Source organism: Camelus ferus, chromosome 9, assembly GCF_009834535.1.
Source record: "Camelus ferus isolate YT-003-E chromosome 9, BCGSAC_Cfer_1.0, whole genome shotgun sequence".
Taxonomy (NCBI): domain Eukaryota; kingdom Metazoa; phylum Chordata; class Mammalia; order Artiodactyla; family Camelidae; genus Camelus; species Camelus ferus.
In genome coordinates, this window is record NC_045704.1 from 29574750 (window position 1) to 29592319 (window position 17570).

Consider the following 17570-nt stretch of genomic DNA (forward strand, 5'->3'; position numbering starts at 1 on the left):
ATGACTCAGGGGCAATCATCAAAAAGGGGCAGGAGTGGGATGAGGGGACCTTGTGGCAGGGTAGGTGGGCAAGGACAGCAAGGAACAGATGCAGGCTGGGGGCCTGGGGAATGAGTCTGAGATGTCCCAGGGCTTCCAGGTAGAGCTAGAAATGCACTCCTAAAGGGCAGGGCTGGAGCTGGGACCAGAAGTCACTGCAGAGAGGGGACAGCTGGAGTCAGGGAAACGTGGTGATCCCTAGGGGTGAGTTTCTCAAAATGTGGTCCGTGGACCACCTGCACGGGAGCCATGCAGGGAGCTAGGTGAAGCTGCAGATTTCCAGGCTTTACTCCAGAGCTACCGATAAACATCTCTGGGGTAGTGCCCAGTAATCCGCACTTTTAGGAGGAGCTGCCCTCCCCACCATGAATCCTGGAGCTGGTGCAAAGTTTTAGAACCACCCGTCGAACTGGCCTTTGGGTAAAAGAGGGAAAAGGAATGAAAGATGTTCAGGAGTGAGGGAAATCTCAGAAAACAGGGAAAATGAGGTCAACGATGTCATGCTATGGTGACTGAGTGTGGACACTCAGTCAAGGACTGGGAAAAGGCCTGTGAATCTGGCAATCAGGTGGTCCCCGATGACTTCTCCTACACTATTACTACGTGGTGGGGTGGAGGCCAAGCCTGCAGACCAGGAAGTGGAGAGTGGGAGAGTGAGGGAAAGCAGCAACAGAGATGAGCCTTAGGGAATTCAGGTTATGTTAATCTCAAGGATCTGCAATATGTGGGGAATAACGGAGGTAGATGATGAAGAAATGGAGTTAGAGTAACTGACCGACAAACTACAGCTAAGAGATGAGAGAAGGTGGGCCCAGGGATGCAGAAAGGGCAGGTGGGGACAGGGAAGCGCCGGTGGACCGCTGGAAGTGGGGAGGGATTCCCAAAGGCAGGCCAATCTTGGAGGTGTGTGGGAGGCGGGCGGGGCCTGAGGTGAGAATGGGGCCCCAGCCGGGCGGTCTGCTAGCTAAGAGCATCACGGGTTTCTGGGGTGGCTCCTACTCCACAGGTGCCACAATAAGCCTAAGAATAAAGCAGGACTATGCCTCCTCTCACTGATCTCAAAAACTGCCACAGGCCGACCGAGTCCCTGGCGGCACGGCCACGCCTCAGTGGAGCCTGCCAGAACAATGACGACCCGCCAGGACAGCTGAGAGGCCTTCTTACTGTCCTTCCTGCTGGCAGCCTGCAGGGTCTCAAACACAGGCTACCTGACACAGAGGTCAGCCCAGCCTCTCTCCTCCGGAGGTGGCAGCCTGGGGCCGGGGAAGCATGCAGGCCCGGGAATCACTCAGCATCACCACCACCTTGCTCTTTAACTCTGGGCCATCTCTCCAAGCACCAGATACCAGTCTACTGAACAAGGATGGCATCCTCTGCCCTGCCACCTACGTCACAGGAATGCTGCTCGACAGCCTGAAGGAGCCACAGGAAGCACTGCTACCGACACTCCCAAGGTAGTTTAGAAACCTACCACAGCGGGCAGACCATTGAGAAATACTCTGTAGCATCAATACTGAGCCTAGTGTTGGGAGGCTAGAGAACACATGATGACTCTTTTTATAATGGTTTGAAAATTGAGTATTTAAATATTAAATTTAACTAAACTTGATAGATTTCAGAAAAAGCTGTGAATTATGTTTCATGTTGTGATTTCCCAAGTGAGTAATTCATGCTTTTCTAAACTCCTCCCACTTAGTCTTCTGCATTCTTCCTGCACCCGCCCGAGAAAAGGGGCAGGAGAGCTCTCAGAAACACTACTGAGACCACAGAGGCTTACATAATTCAAAGGTCAAGGGTCAGCTCACTTCCAGAGCCCAGAAACCTCCTGATCTCTAGGCTTAGCCAGCTCTACCTGGCTTCAGGGGAGACTCAGCCCCCTTCCAGCAAGACCTGTGGCTAAACGCCAGTAATCAAGGCACGCCTCACATAGGGCCTTCTCTGAAACAGAAGTGCTGGATTGGCAAGGCTGCTGGAACAAACCTTGGCCCAAAAGGTCAGGGTCACTGCGAGACAGCCCTAGTCCTCAGACTTGTGCTGTTTTTAAAAACCATCAGTTCTGAAGCTGAGGCTCAGGAGCTGTGACTGAAGTCACCTCCTGGACTGCCTCAAGTCTTCCCCCTCTACACCCACAGCTGGGTGGGGGACTCGGGCAACCTGCCCGGAAGCAACAGCTGACAACTGGTTCCACATTATTAGGACACATCTTAAAGGCATCCAAGAGAAAATATCATTGAAATACAAGTCTGGCCACCTGGAGGACTCTGGACTCACCCCCGAGGGATGCGGGGGTCACACACGCCTGGAGGGAGCATCACGGGGAGCCACCCAGGCCTGCTTATGGCCAGCTAAGTCCCTTTACCACGAAGGACAAACCAGCACTGAGTCCTCAGCCGTTGCCTCCAGGGCCAGGAGAGATGTGATCTACAGGAGCAGACAAGAAACTGACCATGAGCAGTCTGGCAGGGGGAACAGGTATAAAATACAGAGCCCTTTGAAGGTCCAGATAACAGTAAAAATGTTAGGAATTAATTATCCAGAAAAAGAATTTCACTGACACAGAATTTGGGCAACACTGAAAACACAATACTAAGATACCAGTTGAGAGAAAGACTCACGGGAAGGGCAGTTTAGGAGGACACTAGAGACAAACACAGGAAAAATAAACACGGGGCTCTGGGCCCCTACGGAAGCTACTAATGCTATTTACTGGCTTGGGTCATTCTTGAGAATAGAAAACTATTTTTTTGGCAAAGCTGCACAAACTTCACATGGGGTGTCTCCCACGGTTGGGGACACAAAATTACTATAGCGACAAGGCTTTTCACTAAACTTCCTCGCATCCCACTATCACCTTCAGAGGCTAAGACGTGACTTGAGAGTCAGTGAGGGACAGTGAGGTCTCAGCCTGGTGTGTGTGGCCGAGCCCTGGACGAGGAATCCAGTCCCCAGCAGTGGACTTGGGTGAACTCAGACAGGGAGCACTCGGAGCCCTGGTGTGCTCCCCTGCGGGGGGCGGGGTGCTGGGCTGCGAGAGCTCTCAAGGTTCTTCCAGCCCTGACACTGTGCGGCTAACTTTGCCCTGGTCATTAACAATGGCTGGGCACAAGGTGCCATCTAGTGGCACCACTTGTCCACTCTCACAAATGGCTCCAATGAAAGACCCCAGAGGAGCAAAACTAACTCCTTCGGGCTCTAATTCCAGGGGTGAGGGCAGAGGGGGCTGGAAGGGGTGAGCACACTTCATGTTAGTGGACGTGACACAGTCATCTCAAGAAAATATATTTTAAGAGGTCTTGCTTTCCCTAAGAAAGCAACTCTTTTTTTTTTTTTTTATTTAGAAAGGCTAATCATATCCATTTGTCAATATTTTCAGCTTTAAGGAAAATAGTTTAAAAAACATAAAAATGTAAGTACACTCAAGAGTAACTGCTATTAAACAGTTCCTGAACAGGCAGAAAATGTAGACTTTCCTTTTACAGAAAATGTTAAATCTGTAATAGCAGCATAATTTATATATAGAAAAAAGCTGGTTTTGAAAACCCAGATTTTTTTTATACACAAAACATCTGGTTTTTTTCTATATACTACAACAGCATTTCCACCGGGAAATCGGTTTCTTCACATTATGTCACTTCCTGCTGCCACGTGCAGATACCAGCTTGAGTGCGTCTTCAGCCCAGAGCCCCGGATCCCGACGGCCCTCAGTCCAACACCATGGCAGAGAGCGCGTTCAGGTCTTTCATGTACGGGTGAGACGCCAAGATCTGGTCGATTTTCAGTCTTTGCTCTGAGTCAGGGAAGATCTTCAGAAGGGCTTCCCTCAGCTCGTTGGTTTCTGCAGAAGATCTCTGTGCTGGCAGGGGCAGATTCTGCTGGAGGCTGGGAAGGTTTGGCAAAAGTGGGAAGCGGGGTTGCTGAGGAAGCCAGTGGCTGGGTGGGGTGCCCTGAATCCGGGCTGGAGGCTGGTGGCTGGTGCTGGCTGCCTGGGCGCCAGGGACTCTGAAGCTGGGGTCAAACATGCCCACGTTTGGCAGGGCGTTGAGTAGGGGCTGCATATCTCTGTGAATGGAAGCAAGTCCTAGTGAGCTGGGTTGTAAGATAAACAAGAAATCCATCTAAAAATATCTGCAGCTGACCTTGAGGCTCCAGGGGCTGCTCCCTGGCTTCTGAAGACAAGATACAGGCGTGCAGCCCAGGCAGGGATGGCAGCATCCCACAGGGGGACCGCAGGGATGCCACCGACACCGTCCCCAGACTGGCTGTGACAGGGAAGACAGCTCTTCCTGGGCGACTCCACCTCCCTGCTGCTGTAGGACTGATCCCATCCAGCTGCTTGGCTCTAAACCAGGGTGTACCAGAATCACCTAGGAGCTTTCAAAAGATCTGGAAACAGGGCCCTACTCTTCTGCAGATTTGATTCTCTGTGGGGCCCTGGATGATGGGGCTCAGAAAAAGGAACCCACTTTGGGCAGAGAGGCTGCCTCCCCAATCCCCCAAGTCTGGGTGAGACACTGGTGCCCACAACTTGTGTGCACATGAGTGTGTATGTACAGGGCATCTGCACCATTACAAAGCCTTGCACTTGACTCTGGCTTGCAGCTGAGAAATGGGGCTGGCTGAACACTTTCCCCAACTTCAACAGCTCATTCCTTCTGTGGGGGAAGCTATTACTATCTTCTTAACCAATTAGGTAACATTTTTGTAAAGAGCCATTAGGTGAGCAGGCAGAACTGACGCTGCTGCCAGCTGCTGAGGCCACAGAAGGGGCCAGAGAACTCTACTTCCATTAAATCTGACCAATGGACCTTGATGCTTGCACACACGCCTCATCAGGTCTTAACGCCTATCAGAGGATTTCCAAGTTAAGACTTCTGGAAGAAAAATGAGATGTACAGACATCTAGCAGGTGTTAAAAATGACTGCCATTCTCTTGGTGTAGGTAGAGAAGCAGGACCTTGGGAACCAAGTCCTCATCTGTGCAATAAAACCTGAAGGCTCAAAAGAGAAATGATTCACAAGACTGGGGAGCGGAAATCAGGCTGCTACCCTGTGCAGAAGACAGCTGTGTCTAACCACTGGCCCTTTCCAATCCAAACCTAGAGGCCTTCTAAGGACCCCATTATAAATGGAAAGGATCAGCTATGTAGTCTCATTGCCTTAAAAAGCTGGGAGACCTGTGCATCTGACTTCCTTTCAGTTTAGATCCCCACAACACCCCCATGCAAATATCTGCTGAGAAATACACAGAAATGTAGCCTATTTCAGTTTTAAAAGAGAACAGGTCTATCACTGGAGTGTATGATTGGCCAGTTAAGCACTTAGGATGCTTTACTTAATAATGTCCATTTCTTGAGAATTCTGAAAACAAAAACAACCACTAGCAGAGGGAGGGTATAGCTTAGGGGTAGAGCGCATGCTTAGCATGCACAAGGTCCTGGGTTCAACCCCCAGTACCTTTGTTAAAAAATGAATAAGTAAATAAACCTAATTACCACCCCCCTCAAAAGGTCTTTAAAAAAAAAAGAAAGAAATGACCAGTGGCAACATGTCTTTAAACACAAATAAAAAACCTCCAAACTACAACAAAGAAAATCTAAACTATCAAATCAATTTTGGATAAATATGGTATACTGGCTTCTCTATTAGTGGTGGTAGAAAGTTGCAGTTCCCCAGATAAAGACTCCTGAAGAGTAAATAAATTAATACAAGCATAAAATATTCAAAGCAAATGAGTTGGGAAAATGAACTTAAAAAAAGAAATTCACATACACATAATGAGCCGAAGCGACATGCACTAATAAGTAACCACCAGCAAAATCTGCTTTGTCCTTTTCAACCTACAGAAAGTTTGGCTCCCCATCTTCTCCTGGGATTAAAACCAAAAGGACTGCAAATGAAGATTTGGTCTTTGGGGTGCTTCTACCTCAAAGCTATTCCACATGGATTTCACGAGCACTAAATCTAAGGCTATTTTAAAAAAATAAAATGCCATTTTTAACCTTGAGAGAGAGAGAGAGAGAGAGAGAGAGAGAGAGAGAGAGAGAGAAAGAGAGAGAGAGAGAGCACTTGCACTGCGGCACAAAGAAGTGAAACAAACTCATAAATACAAGACAATCCGGAAAGGAAATACCGAAGAAAGACTTCCTTCCGAAGAAATTCTTCTAATCGAGGTCCACTTCTTCCCAGAGGATCATCAGGAACCATAAATATGTCCCCCACAAAGGTATACTGGAGCAACCTAAGACAGGGAGAATAATTACAATGCTGGAGAAATAATTAAAAGACTGCTTAACTGCCTAAAAAAAACCAAATGCACCCTAGCACAGCAAACCATTTTACTTTCTCTTTTGAATACAAATACAGTAAGAAACTTATATCTATTGTCTCTCCTGTTTCTTATCAAGGCTTTCAGAGTTTTACCTGGGCCTGGGAAGGAGCTTCTTCTCCTAATGTAACTTTCAATACAACTTTGAAAGGCAAGACTGAAACACTGGCAGCTTAGGATACAACAGGTGTTCAACAGGTTTAACTTCTGAATGAGTCCACAGGCAAAGGAAAACAGTATATGCAGAAAGAAAAGCTGAGCTCAGCTGAGCATGATTTTATCAAGTCTACAAAAATGTTTAAACAAGAAAGAAGTCCAAGTGTCTGGTTTGTTGTCAGGACTTTGGTTTCTGCCTTATTTTGTGAATTCTGAGAGCAACAGGGGTGTGCAAATGAGTCTTGACTGCATTAAACCTTCCATGCGTACATGGAAGAGCGTCCAACAAATACTGACAATGAGCCCAGGGCACAGATCCAAGAGAAACAAGTCCTAGAAGATTAATGGCTTGTTAACTGTGCCCAGAAGGTCAAAGACCAATTCTCAGTTCAGCTACCAGCAACAGTTTTTTAACAGCAGATGGGTCAAAAGGCACATAGTAGTTAACTCTTACCTAGGTATTATTTTCTAAAATGATGACTCAAATAATAATTTTCTAAAATCCTCATAATGATTCAACAAAATATAAACATTAGACAAGGGGCAACTGTGAAACCCAAGTATCTAGTTACACTGGCTATATACTAGTTACACTAGATATACACAGCCTCGAGGTACATTTTTTAGATTTGTGGCATTTATGACTCATCCCTGGCACTACTACCATGAGACTATTACTGCTTTTCATTTCAAGGTAACTTGTCAGATGACGCTTGTTAACAAAAAAGTCCCAGAAGTCTGTGTTCACTGATCTTAATGCAGTTGAACACATTCAGAGTATCATTATAAACAAAAACTTAAACAGTAGTGAATGCAAAACTCTTTTGACTTTACTTTGCTATTTTCCATGATATTCAACATGTCTGCAATACAGATGACTAAACTTTGATGGTAAAATGCTCAGGAAAAGCATTAGATATTAAAAACAAGAAACATTCGCCTTTCTCCCCAAAGTGAAAACTCAATTAGCATGTTGATTTTGGTCCTATCCTGTGGCTGGAATCACAGTTGCTATTAAACTCAACCTTCATTATTTCATAGCTGAGTAAAGCAGGGATGCCTGATGGCTTTTGCTCAAGTATCCCTCAGCATCAGGGCAAGGTCAAGTTAGGCAGCCATTTCTGCTCCATCACATGGTTAACAGAGAGCTAACTGTGCCACAAACATGTGCCTCTTGCCAGAACACTGATCTACAGCAGACACCTATGGGCACCAGAGCATGCTCACATAGCACCTGCTGGTGTTGCTGCTTTGTGCTGGGTCCTCCCACTTACCGAGAGCGGCCAGCCATCCTGTGGACTGGGAGTACAGTCCTATGATGCTTTGATCTCCTATACTGCTTCCAAGGTGGACACAAAACAAACAAAACCAAACAAAACCAAACAATAAACAACAACAAAAAATTTCTGACCAAAGACAGAGAAGAAAATATTACCTTTTTGTAATTATTTCTCTCCAAGAGGCTGACTCGGTCACAAATTCTCTGAAGTTATCATTTGTTACAATTATGCCACCAGTTTTGTCCGCTAAGTGTAGCAGAAACCTATGGTAATATAAGAGTGGTTAAAATGGGCAAGCAGGCATCCCTGGCTCAGAGAAGCTGTGTTATAAGAAAACGAAAGGACTTCCTCCTCATAAGGAAAATCAGCGAAGAATTTAACCAAGGCTCAGAAGCAGAAAAGTTAAGCCCTTGTCAGCTGAAGATGAATCTGAAATGTTGAACACATCTGAAATTATTGGAGTGATTATAAATGAAGGTCTGGTTTTCACACACTTTTTAAAAATGATCTCAACCAGAATTTATCCATTTTTCTAGAGAACTTGTACTATCAATAAAGGCCGGTAATAAGATAATGCACGACAGAGCAGAGAATGAAATCAGAGTTGACAAGCCTGTGAAATCACTATTCGTGTTTAGTTGCTAAGCTACACTACTTTGGTTCTAAGATTAGCTACTTGGCAGTCAGCCTTACAATTTTTTTTTTTAAAATGCCTAAGCTCACATTTTCTGCTCTGACTTAAGAGATATCTAGAACTGCCATTTGGTTTAGCCCAAGTTACAGATGCACTCAAATGCAAATTATTAAAAGATACATGGTGATAAAAAGTGTAAGGATTACGTATTAGGAGAATTCTATTTTGTTCTTGGAAATTATTCTTGTTCAAACTCTCTTAATGAGAGATTTGTAAGGATAGCATGAGTTTTATCCCTTAGTTAAGATGATCACATTTGTCTGAGGCAATGTAGACAAAGATAATTAAACAATAAGAGAATCACTGGAATTAAAGGTTTAAACAATTGCTTTTATTAATAGATTTATTAGTAGTGAGTACTTTAAGGGGATTAAAAAGCAAGCCTCATTAGTTTCAGAAATATTAGGAAACCTTGGGAAGTAAATATTATTTAGCATTGTGAATTTATTAATGAATACCTTACAACTTATTTCTAACTGGCATAAACTGCAAGTGGTGACGTTTGCCTAGAGGTATTAACAAAAACAGGCAGTAAGGTTTCTGTGCATGTACTATGAATCAGGACCTATATTCATGCCCAGTAAGAACCCAGAGAGCTATATAAATTAAGCAGAAGCCTAGTCTGCATACTTGTGTATGCGTTCAAATCCTGCTGGTGTGAGAATGAAGCTGCAGTGTTGGAGCATCTGAAGGCTCTTCATGAGCCCAACGGCCAAACCTGTCTTTTTAGCTGAGCACTTCAGGGTCCCTACCAGTATCTCAGAGCCGGAGCCAGAGGTGTCCCTCCATCCCAGTCTCCCAGGACCTTCCCATCCATGTCCCTCTCCTGGTGTGCTTCCTCCCACACTCTCCTTTCAAGTTGCCTCTGATTGTTTCATTTCAGCCTCGTGAAGGGCAAGGGGCTATCAGTGAGAATGCCCTCTGGATCTTTTGCTGAATGAATGCCTGCTGTCACCCCAAGTCCCATTCCCCTGCCAAGCCCCTCTTTCTATTTCTCACCCGTCTGACGATCGCTCACTAGCTTGGGTTCCAAGCTAAGCACTGTCTTCACTGTGGGGGAGCACTGCGGTAAAAGACTGAGGCAAAACCAGCAGGGGCTTAAGTGCTAGATGCCGGAGTGAGGAGAAGGAGGAGGAATGCAGGAGAGGAGAGAACACCCACCGCTTATGTTCCTGCGGACACTTGAGGGCTCTGAGCTCTCATCACAAAAGGATGGTTTGAAAAACCCGTTTTAATGCCACTGGTTTTGTGGAACCTTCTCTTATTTACCACAGCAGAATTCGCCTCCATTACTTATTTGTGTGCCTTCTCTTCCAGATCAAAAACTTCTTAGGGCAGGGAGTACATGTGAATCCTGTGTTCCTGGAGCCCGGCTCTACAATTGGATTTGGCTGGTGCTCAGTAAAGGTTTTAGAAAAAAATTGAAAGGTGCGTATTAAAGCTGGTTGTCTCAGGTGCACCTGCTCTCTGAGCAACATACCAACCTAAGGAATGCAGCTTATTCCTGTAACTCGAGGGTCAGCTGACACCATCTTCTATTAGGTGGAGGAAATACTGAGGACTCCGGCATCACAATGACAGACTAAGTCACTGGCCAAATATAACCAGGAGGAGATAGAGAGTGTCTGAAAACCACTCTTGAGGCTGCTACACTAAGACAAGACAAGCATTACTTTTAGCAAGTATCAAAAAATACTACAACTCATTATTTGCTTGTACTTATAGATTCTCAGTCATGTTTTACTTTAAAAAATTCTTTTTATTTAAATTGAAGTATAGTCAGTTTACAATGTTTTGTCAATTTCTGTTGTATAGCATAATGTTTCAGCCACACATATACATACATATATTCATTTTCATGTTCTTTCTCATTACAGGTTACTACAAGATATTGAATATAGTTCCCTGTGCTATTCAGAAGAAACCTGTTCTATTTTATATATAGTACTTAATGTCTAGAAATCCTGAGCCCCAAATTTATCTCTTCCCACCCCCTTTCCCCCGGTAACCATAAGTTTGTTTACTTTGTGAGTCTGTTTCTGTTTTGTAGGTAAGTCCATTAGTGTCTTCTTTTCTGTTTTTTTCCTAGATTCTACATATGAGTGATATCATATGGTATTCTTCTTTCCTCTTCTGGCTTACTTCACTTAGGATGACAATCTCCAGGTCCACCCATGTTGTTGTAAATGGCATTATTTTATTCTTTTTTTATGGCTGAGTGGTATTGCATTGTATGAGCATACCACCATTTCTTTATCCAGTCCTACTGTCAATGGACATTTAGGGTGTTTCCATGTCTTGCCTATTGTATATGGTGCTGCTATGAACACTGGGGTGCATGTGTCTTTTTGAATTAGAGTTCTCTCTGGATATATGCCCAGGAATGGGATTGCTGGATCATATGGTAAGTCTATTTTTAGTTTTTTGAAGAATCTTCATACTGTTTTCCATAATGGCTGCACCAAACTGCATTCCCTCCAGCAGTGTAGGAGGGCAACCCTTTCTCCACACCTGCTTCAGCATTTATTGTTTGAGGACTTTTTAATGGTAGCCATTCTGACTGATGTGAGATGATACCTTACTGTAGTTTTGATTTGCATTTCTCTGATAATTAGCTACATTGAGCATTTTTTCATGTGCTTGTTGGCCATTTGTATGTCTTCCTTTATTGGAGAATTGCTCGTTTAGGTCTTCTGCCCGGTTTTGGATTGGGCTGCTGGGTTTTTTTGTTGTTGTTGTTGTTGTTGCTGTTACTAAGTTGTATGACCTGTTTATATATTCTGGAAATTAAACCTTTGTCAGCTACATCATTTGCAAATATTTTCTCCTATTCTGTAGGTTGTTGTTTTGTTTTGCTTATGGTTTCCTTTGCTGTGCAGAAGTTTATAAGTTTAATTAGGTCTCATTTGTTTATTTTTGCTTTTCTATCTATTGCCTAGGTAGACTGTCCTAGGAGAACACTGCTAAGATTTACGTCAGAAACTGTTTTGCCTATGTTTTCTTCTAGGAGGTTTATAGTGTCTTGTCTTATATTTAAGCCTTTAAGTTATTTTGAGTTTATTTTTGTGTGTGGAGTGAGGGAGTGTTCTAATTTCACTGATTTATATGCAGCTGTCCAGTTTTCCCAACACCATTTGCTGAAGAGACTGTCTTTTCTCCATTGTATAGTCTTGCCTCTTTTGTCTAAGATTAACTGACCATAGGTCTGCTTATTCTGGACTCTCTCTTCTGTTCCATTGATCCGTATCTGTTTTGGTGCCAATACCATGCTGTTTTGATTACTGTAGCTCTGTGGTATCGTCTGAAATCTGGGAAGGTTATTTCTCCACCTTTGTTCTTTTTCTTCAGTATTACTTGGCAATTCTGGGTCTTTTGTGATTTCACATAAATTTTAGGATTATTTGTTCTAGTTCTGTGAAAAATGTCCTGGGTAATTTGATAGGGATCACATTAAATCTGTAGATTGCTTTGGGTAGTACGGTCATTTAAACAATATTAATTCTTCCAATCCAAGAGCATGGGATATCTTTCCATTTCTTAAGTCATCTTTAATTTCTTTAATCAATGTTTTACAGTTCTCCATGTATGAGTCTTTCACCTCCTTGGTCAGATTTATTCTTAAGTATTTTATTTTTTTTGATGCAATTTTAAAAGGAATTGTTTCTTTACTTTCCTTTTCTGATATTTCATTGTTAGTGTAAAGAAATATGACTGATTTCTGTAAATCTTGTATCCTAATCAGCTACCTTGCTGAATTCTTTTATCAGCTCTAGCAGTTTTTGTGTGGAGCCTTTAGGGTTTTCTATATAAGAGTATCATGTCATCCACATATAGTGACAATTTTACCTCCTCTCTTCCAATTTGGATCCCTTTTATTTCTTCTTCTTGCCTGAATCCTATGGCTAGGACTTCCAATACTATGTTGAATAGAGTTGTTGAGAGTGGGTATCCTTGTCTTGTTCCTGACTTTAGTGGGAAGGCTTTCAACTTTTCACCACTGAGCATTATGCTGGCTGTAGGTTTGTCATAAATAGCTTTTATTATGTTGAGATATGTTCCCTCTATACTCACTTTGGTAAGAATTTTTATCATAAATGGGTGCTGAATTTTATCAAATGCTTTTTCTGCATCTATTGAGATGATCATGTAATTTTTATGCTTTTTTGTTGTTGATGTGATGTATCACATTGATTAATTTGTATATGTTGAACCATCCTTGTGTCCCTGGGATGAATCCAACTTGATCATAGTGTATGATCTTTTTTATGTGTTGTTGATTTCTGTTTGTTAATATTTTGTTGAGAATTTTTGCATCTATGTTCATCAATGATATTGGCTTGTAGTTTTCTTTTTTGGTAGTGTCTTTGCCTAGTTTTGGTATCACAGTGATGGTGTCTTCATAGAATGAGTTTGGGAGTAATTCCTCCTCTTCAATCTTTTGGAAGAGTTTGAGAAGGATCAGTATGAGTTCTCTGTATGTTTGATAGAATTCCCCAGTGAAGCCTCCTGGTCCTGGACTTTTGTTTGCAGGGAGCTTTTTATTGATTCTATTTCACTTTTAGTGATCAGTCTGTTCAAATGATCTATTTCTTCTTGATTCAGTTTTGGTGGACTGTATGTTTCTAAAAACTTGTCCATTTCTTCTAGGTTGCCCAATTTGTTGCCATATATAGTTGTTCATAGTATTCTATTAGTTTTTTTTTTTTTTGTATTTCTGTGGCATTAGCTGTAATTTCTTCATTTTCCTTTCTTATTTTATTTGTGTCCTCTCTCTCTTTTTCTTGGTGAACCTGGCCAGAGGTTTGTCGAATTTTGTTTACTCTTTCAAAAAACCAGCTCTTGGTTTAATTTTTCTCTATTTTTCTAATCTCTATTTTATTTATTTCATCCCTGATCTTTATTATTTCTTTCCTTCTGCTCACTTTAGGTTTTGTTTGTTCTTCTTTTTCTAATGTTTTTCAGTGGTAGGTTAGGTTGTTTATTTGAGACTGTTCTTTTTTTTGAGGAAGGCCTGTATCGCTATAAACTTCCCTCTTAGGACTCTTTTTGCTACATATCATAGATTTTTGTGTGGTTGTGTTTTCACCGTCATTTGTCTCAAGGTATTTTTTAATTTCTTCGATTTCATCATTGACCCACTGGTTTTATAGCAGCATGTTGTTTAGTCTCCATGTAGTTGTTTTTTCCCTCATTTGTTTGTCTGAGGTTGTCTGCTAGTTTCATGCCACTGTGGTCAGAAAAGATGCTTGAAATAATTTCCATCCTCTTAAATCTGTTGAGGCTTCTTTTGTGTCTGAATATGTGGTCTAATCTAGAGAATGCTCCATGTGCACTTGAAAAGAATGTATATTCTGGTTTTTTGGGGGATATAATGTCCTAAAAATATCAACCAAGTCCAACTGTTCTATTACGTCATTTCGTATCTCCATTGCCTTATTGAGTTTCTGTCTGGAAGATCTGTCCAGTGACGTCAGGGAGGTGTTAAAATATCCTATTGTTGTGTTCCCATCAATTTCTTCCTTTTTGTCTGTTAGTGTTTTATATATTTAGGTGCTCCTATATTGGGTGAATATATGTTAACGAGTGTAATATCCTTTTCTTGTATTGTTCCTTTGACCATTATAGTGTCCTTCTTTACCTTTCTTTACGGCCTTTGTTTTAAAGTCTATTTTGTCTGAGTATTGCCATTCCCGCTTTTTTTTAATTTCCATTTGCAAGAAATATTTTTTTCCATCCTCTCTTTTTCAATCTATGTGTGTCCTTCACCCTAAAGTGTATCTCTTGTAGGCAGCATATTGTAGGCTCTTGTTTTATTTTCCAATCTGCCACTCTATGTCTTTTGATTGGAGCATTTAGTCCACTGACATTTATGGTAATTATTGATAGAGATGTGTTTATTGTCATTTTAAACTTTGTTTTCCAGTTGATTTGTTATTTCTTCTTTGCTCCCTTCTTTTTGTTTTTCTTTTTGTGGTTTGATCACTTTCTTTTGTATTAGCTAGGTTTCTTTTTGTTTTTTTTTGTGACTCTGTTATATGCTTTTGATTTGTCATTACCCTGTTTTTCAAGTATGTTAATCTATTATTATATCTGTTTTAGACTGGTAGTCTAAAGGCTCAGACACATCCTAAAATGAATGAAAAGAAAATCTACATTTTCTTGCTTCCCTCTCCCACCTTTTACGGAAAAAAAAAAATTTCTAGCTTAATAGCTTCTATAGTAATGCCCCTAAACCATACAGCAAAGACCATTGAATATATAACTGTCATGACCATAAATATTAAAATTCTCAACCACTTGAGTCAAGTGCGTCCTTTAAGAATGTGGGTCCAGAAGCCTGATGAACTGTCTGGTGGAGCAGGTGGTTGGCTCCTCACCACCCCATACCCACTTTAGAAAGGAAAAAGGCCTTTCATACCTGTCATCATGAGAAGCAATTCTTTCTCCAAAGACCATCCGTGCAGGAGTTAAAGATAATATTCCGAGCTCCTGGAGCTGGGTTAAGAAGTGCTGTTCTGTTCATGGAATAAGTTGAACACACATTCAGAAAAGGGCTATCTTCCCAGACGTTTAAATAAATGAAAGCACCCCCTATGTTTCACTTGGAGAGTTGTGCGAAACCTTTCTTCTACTTACTCAGAAGACTCAACTTTACTAACTTACTGGGAAGGAAAAGAAAAGTCAAAGAAAAATGACTTGAACTATTTCTTAAATATCAAAATATTCAACTCATTTGCTTCTAAATTAAGAAGAGTAAACCATAAACCAATATTTAATGGATCTTACTATCAAGAAATTTTTCACAGCCACACTGCAAGCAGCAGAAGACAAAAAGAGTGAGGATGAGTCCCCCAGAAAGGGTGGGGCAGGAACAGAGAAGAGTGATGGAGGAGAGACAAACTGTTCTGTCCTAATCCCAAGAAGGCCTGCTTGGTCCCTATTCCAAGAGTCTTTCAAATCTCCCTCTGGCTGGCATCCTACCTAACCTCTCTCTCGGTTATCTGTACAAACATTTACTGATATTCATGGGAGTGGGTTGTGACAGAGGATAAAGGCCAAAGCCACAAATGAGTAATGGGCAAAAAAGCTAAAAGCTCAGGGTCTAAGATTCCCACACCTGCATTTCCTTCAATGGTACTCACCACTGACTTAAGCTAAAATGCCCAAACACAGTGTTTTTATTGTTCTAGAAATGCACAGCACATAAGGCTGACAAGACTCTTTCAGGGATCCTATTCAAAAATAACTATGAGATGAGTGGATCTGCCACATTTCTCAAATACCTTCTGTTAGGACAAAGACATTCCCCAAAGCGAGGGAAGCTGGGATACTTGGTAAATGTGGTTTTACCATTTTCACTTCAACAGTGACTAAGTTTTACTTCCTGTTGATGAGTTGGATGAGTCCTGTCCTCACCCTTCCTCCTCTCAATCTATGTTTTATTTCTAGGTACTCTGATGTGTTAAGCTGCCTGGCACAGCCCTTTCACTGGTCTTCCGATTATGACCTAAGAACAAAAAACTTTAAGTTGCTCAGAAATATTTAAGGATCCATAGTAAGTTCAAACCTTTTGTGTGTGGCCTGTAGGTCAACCATGCAGTACCATACAACAACCATAATGACTTATATTAAGCTATTAAACAGACTGTTAAAAAAGACTTTATACTTGAGGGTTCCAAACTTAGCAAATGGCCATTTTCAAAAATACTATTTAAAGAAGAAACCCAGCCTAATACAATGACACATTTAATCTAGTTTTTAGGAAGTCAAAGAAAATTTTTTGTGATATATAATGAAATCTTATATAACTTTCTATATAAACATCCTCCCCACCCCCGCCAAGTATTTCTTATGCTGTAACTCAACTATGTTTTTTTCACTGGGTGCAGTGAATTTACAGTTTGATTTTAAACCTACTGCCTATGGCACATGGCTCTATTCTAGATGGTGTGTGTTGTGATTATAAGGCAACTCATTAAATACCTAATTAGAAATCTGGAAAAATCAGTTTGTCTCACCTGTAACATTAGGATCACGCCTTGTTCTCCACTGTGGGACAAATACAGTGATGTTTCTGTTACCAAGCTTCCAAAAATATTCAACCGCAATTGCAATTCCACGACAAGAAAAGAACTTTTTCAGACCGTGGCTGTATGAAAATAAGTAAAATTTATTTCAGTTTAAAGCATGTTTAAAGTGTGCTAAGTTTCACCACGAAAAAATGAAAAGGTAAAATCCATATACAACAAAAACAATTAGAACAAAATTTCCTTTAATATTTACTTTTTTTTGACATTAAGTTGCATAGTCAGCTGCTCTGCAAAGCCAAGAGAGAACACATGACAGGAGATGTGATTCTTAACAGCTTTCTGTTTTTTACTGTAGTTTTGTTCAGCTGATTTAATTGAGTGTGCTTTTGTGGTAGATAGCAGTTTGAGCTTCAGGGCAATACTTGTTTATTGTACCTTTTATATTTGTCTTTAGATAAAGAGCCCATTCTAGAGAGTCCTGCATGGTCACTGGCCTCTAAGAATCTGTGATGACTGTTGTCAAGGAATACGTTGCTGAAGCAGAAGTAGCTACAGTCTTGACTATTCCAATGACAACTTCCAAAGGCTTCAAATGTGTCTGGTTCCAGAGGGGCTCCATCCCCTTTCTGGAGAACTGTGACATCTACTCAGTTTACAGCTTCCAGGAAACAAGTTGAGAGCAAGATTCACGAAGCTACCTGGGGGCCACAGTAAGTGATTTTGTTGAAGGAAGCATAAAGTGTGGGGGGGGGGGCTGTAAGCAAATAAGACTAAGGGGGGAAGGTATATAGTGGTAGAGTGTCTGCTTAGCAAGCAAGAGGTCCTGGGTTCAATCTCCAGTACCTCCACTAAGAATTAAATAAGTAAATAAACCTAATTACCCTCCCCCCCCCAAAAAAAAACAAAAACAAAAACACAAGAGACAGTATAGAATACGAGTGAGTACACTTTTCCTGTAAAAGGCCAAACATGGTGTCTGCTGCACCATGCGACTGTCAACTGTAAATGAAGGGGTGAAGCTGTGTTCCTTGTTTACAAAAACAGGT

At 41.7% G+C, this 17570-nt stretch overlaps 1 protein-coding gene across 1 annotated transcript in view; it reads right to left on the minus strand.

Moving 5' to 3' along the window:
- Window positions 1-3318: 3318 nt before the first annotated feature.
- Window positions 3319-17570, minus strand: part of N4BP1 (NEDD4 binding protein 1) — a 46713-nt gene continuing 32461 nt past the window's right edge. Inside the window, exons 3-7 of the mRNA XM_032486260.1 lie at window positions 16513-16643; window positions 14913-15009; window positions 7956-8063; window positions 6170-6277; window positions 3319-4098 (exon numbers count right to left, since the gene is read on the minus strand). Of these exons, the coding sequence (XP_032342151.1) occupies window positions 3741-4098; window positions 6170-6277; window positions 7956-8063; window positions 14913-15009; window positions 16513-16643 (802 nt within the window). The 3' untranslated portion in view covers window positions 3319-3740. The remainder of the gene's footprint in view (window positions 4099-6169; window positions 6278-7955; window positions 8064-14912; window positions 15010-16512; window positions 16644-17570) is intronic.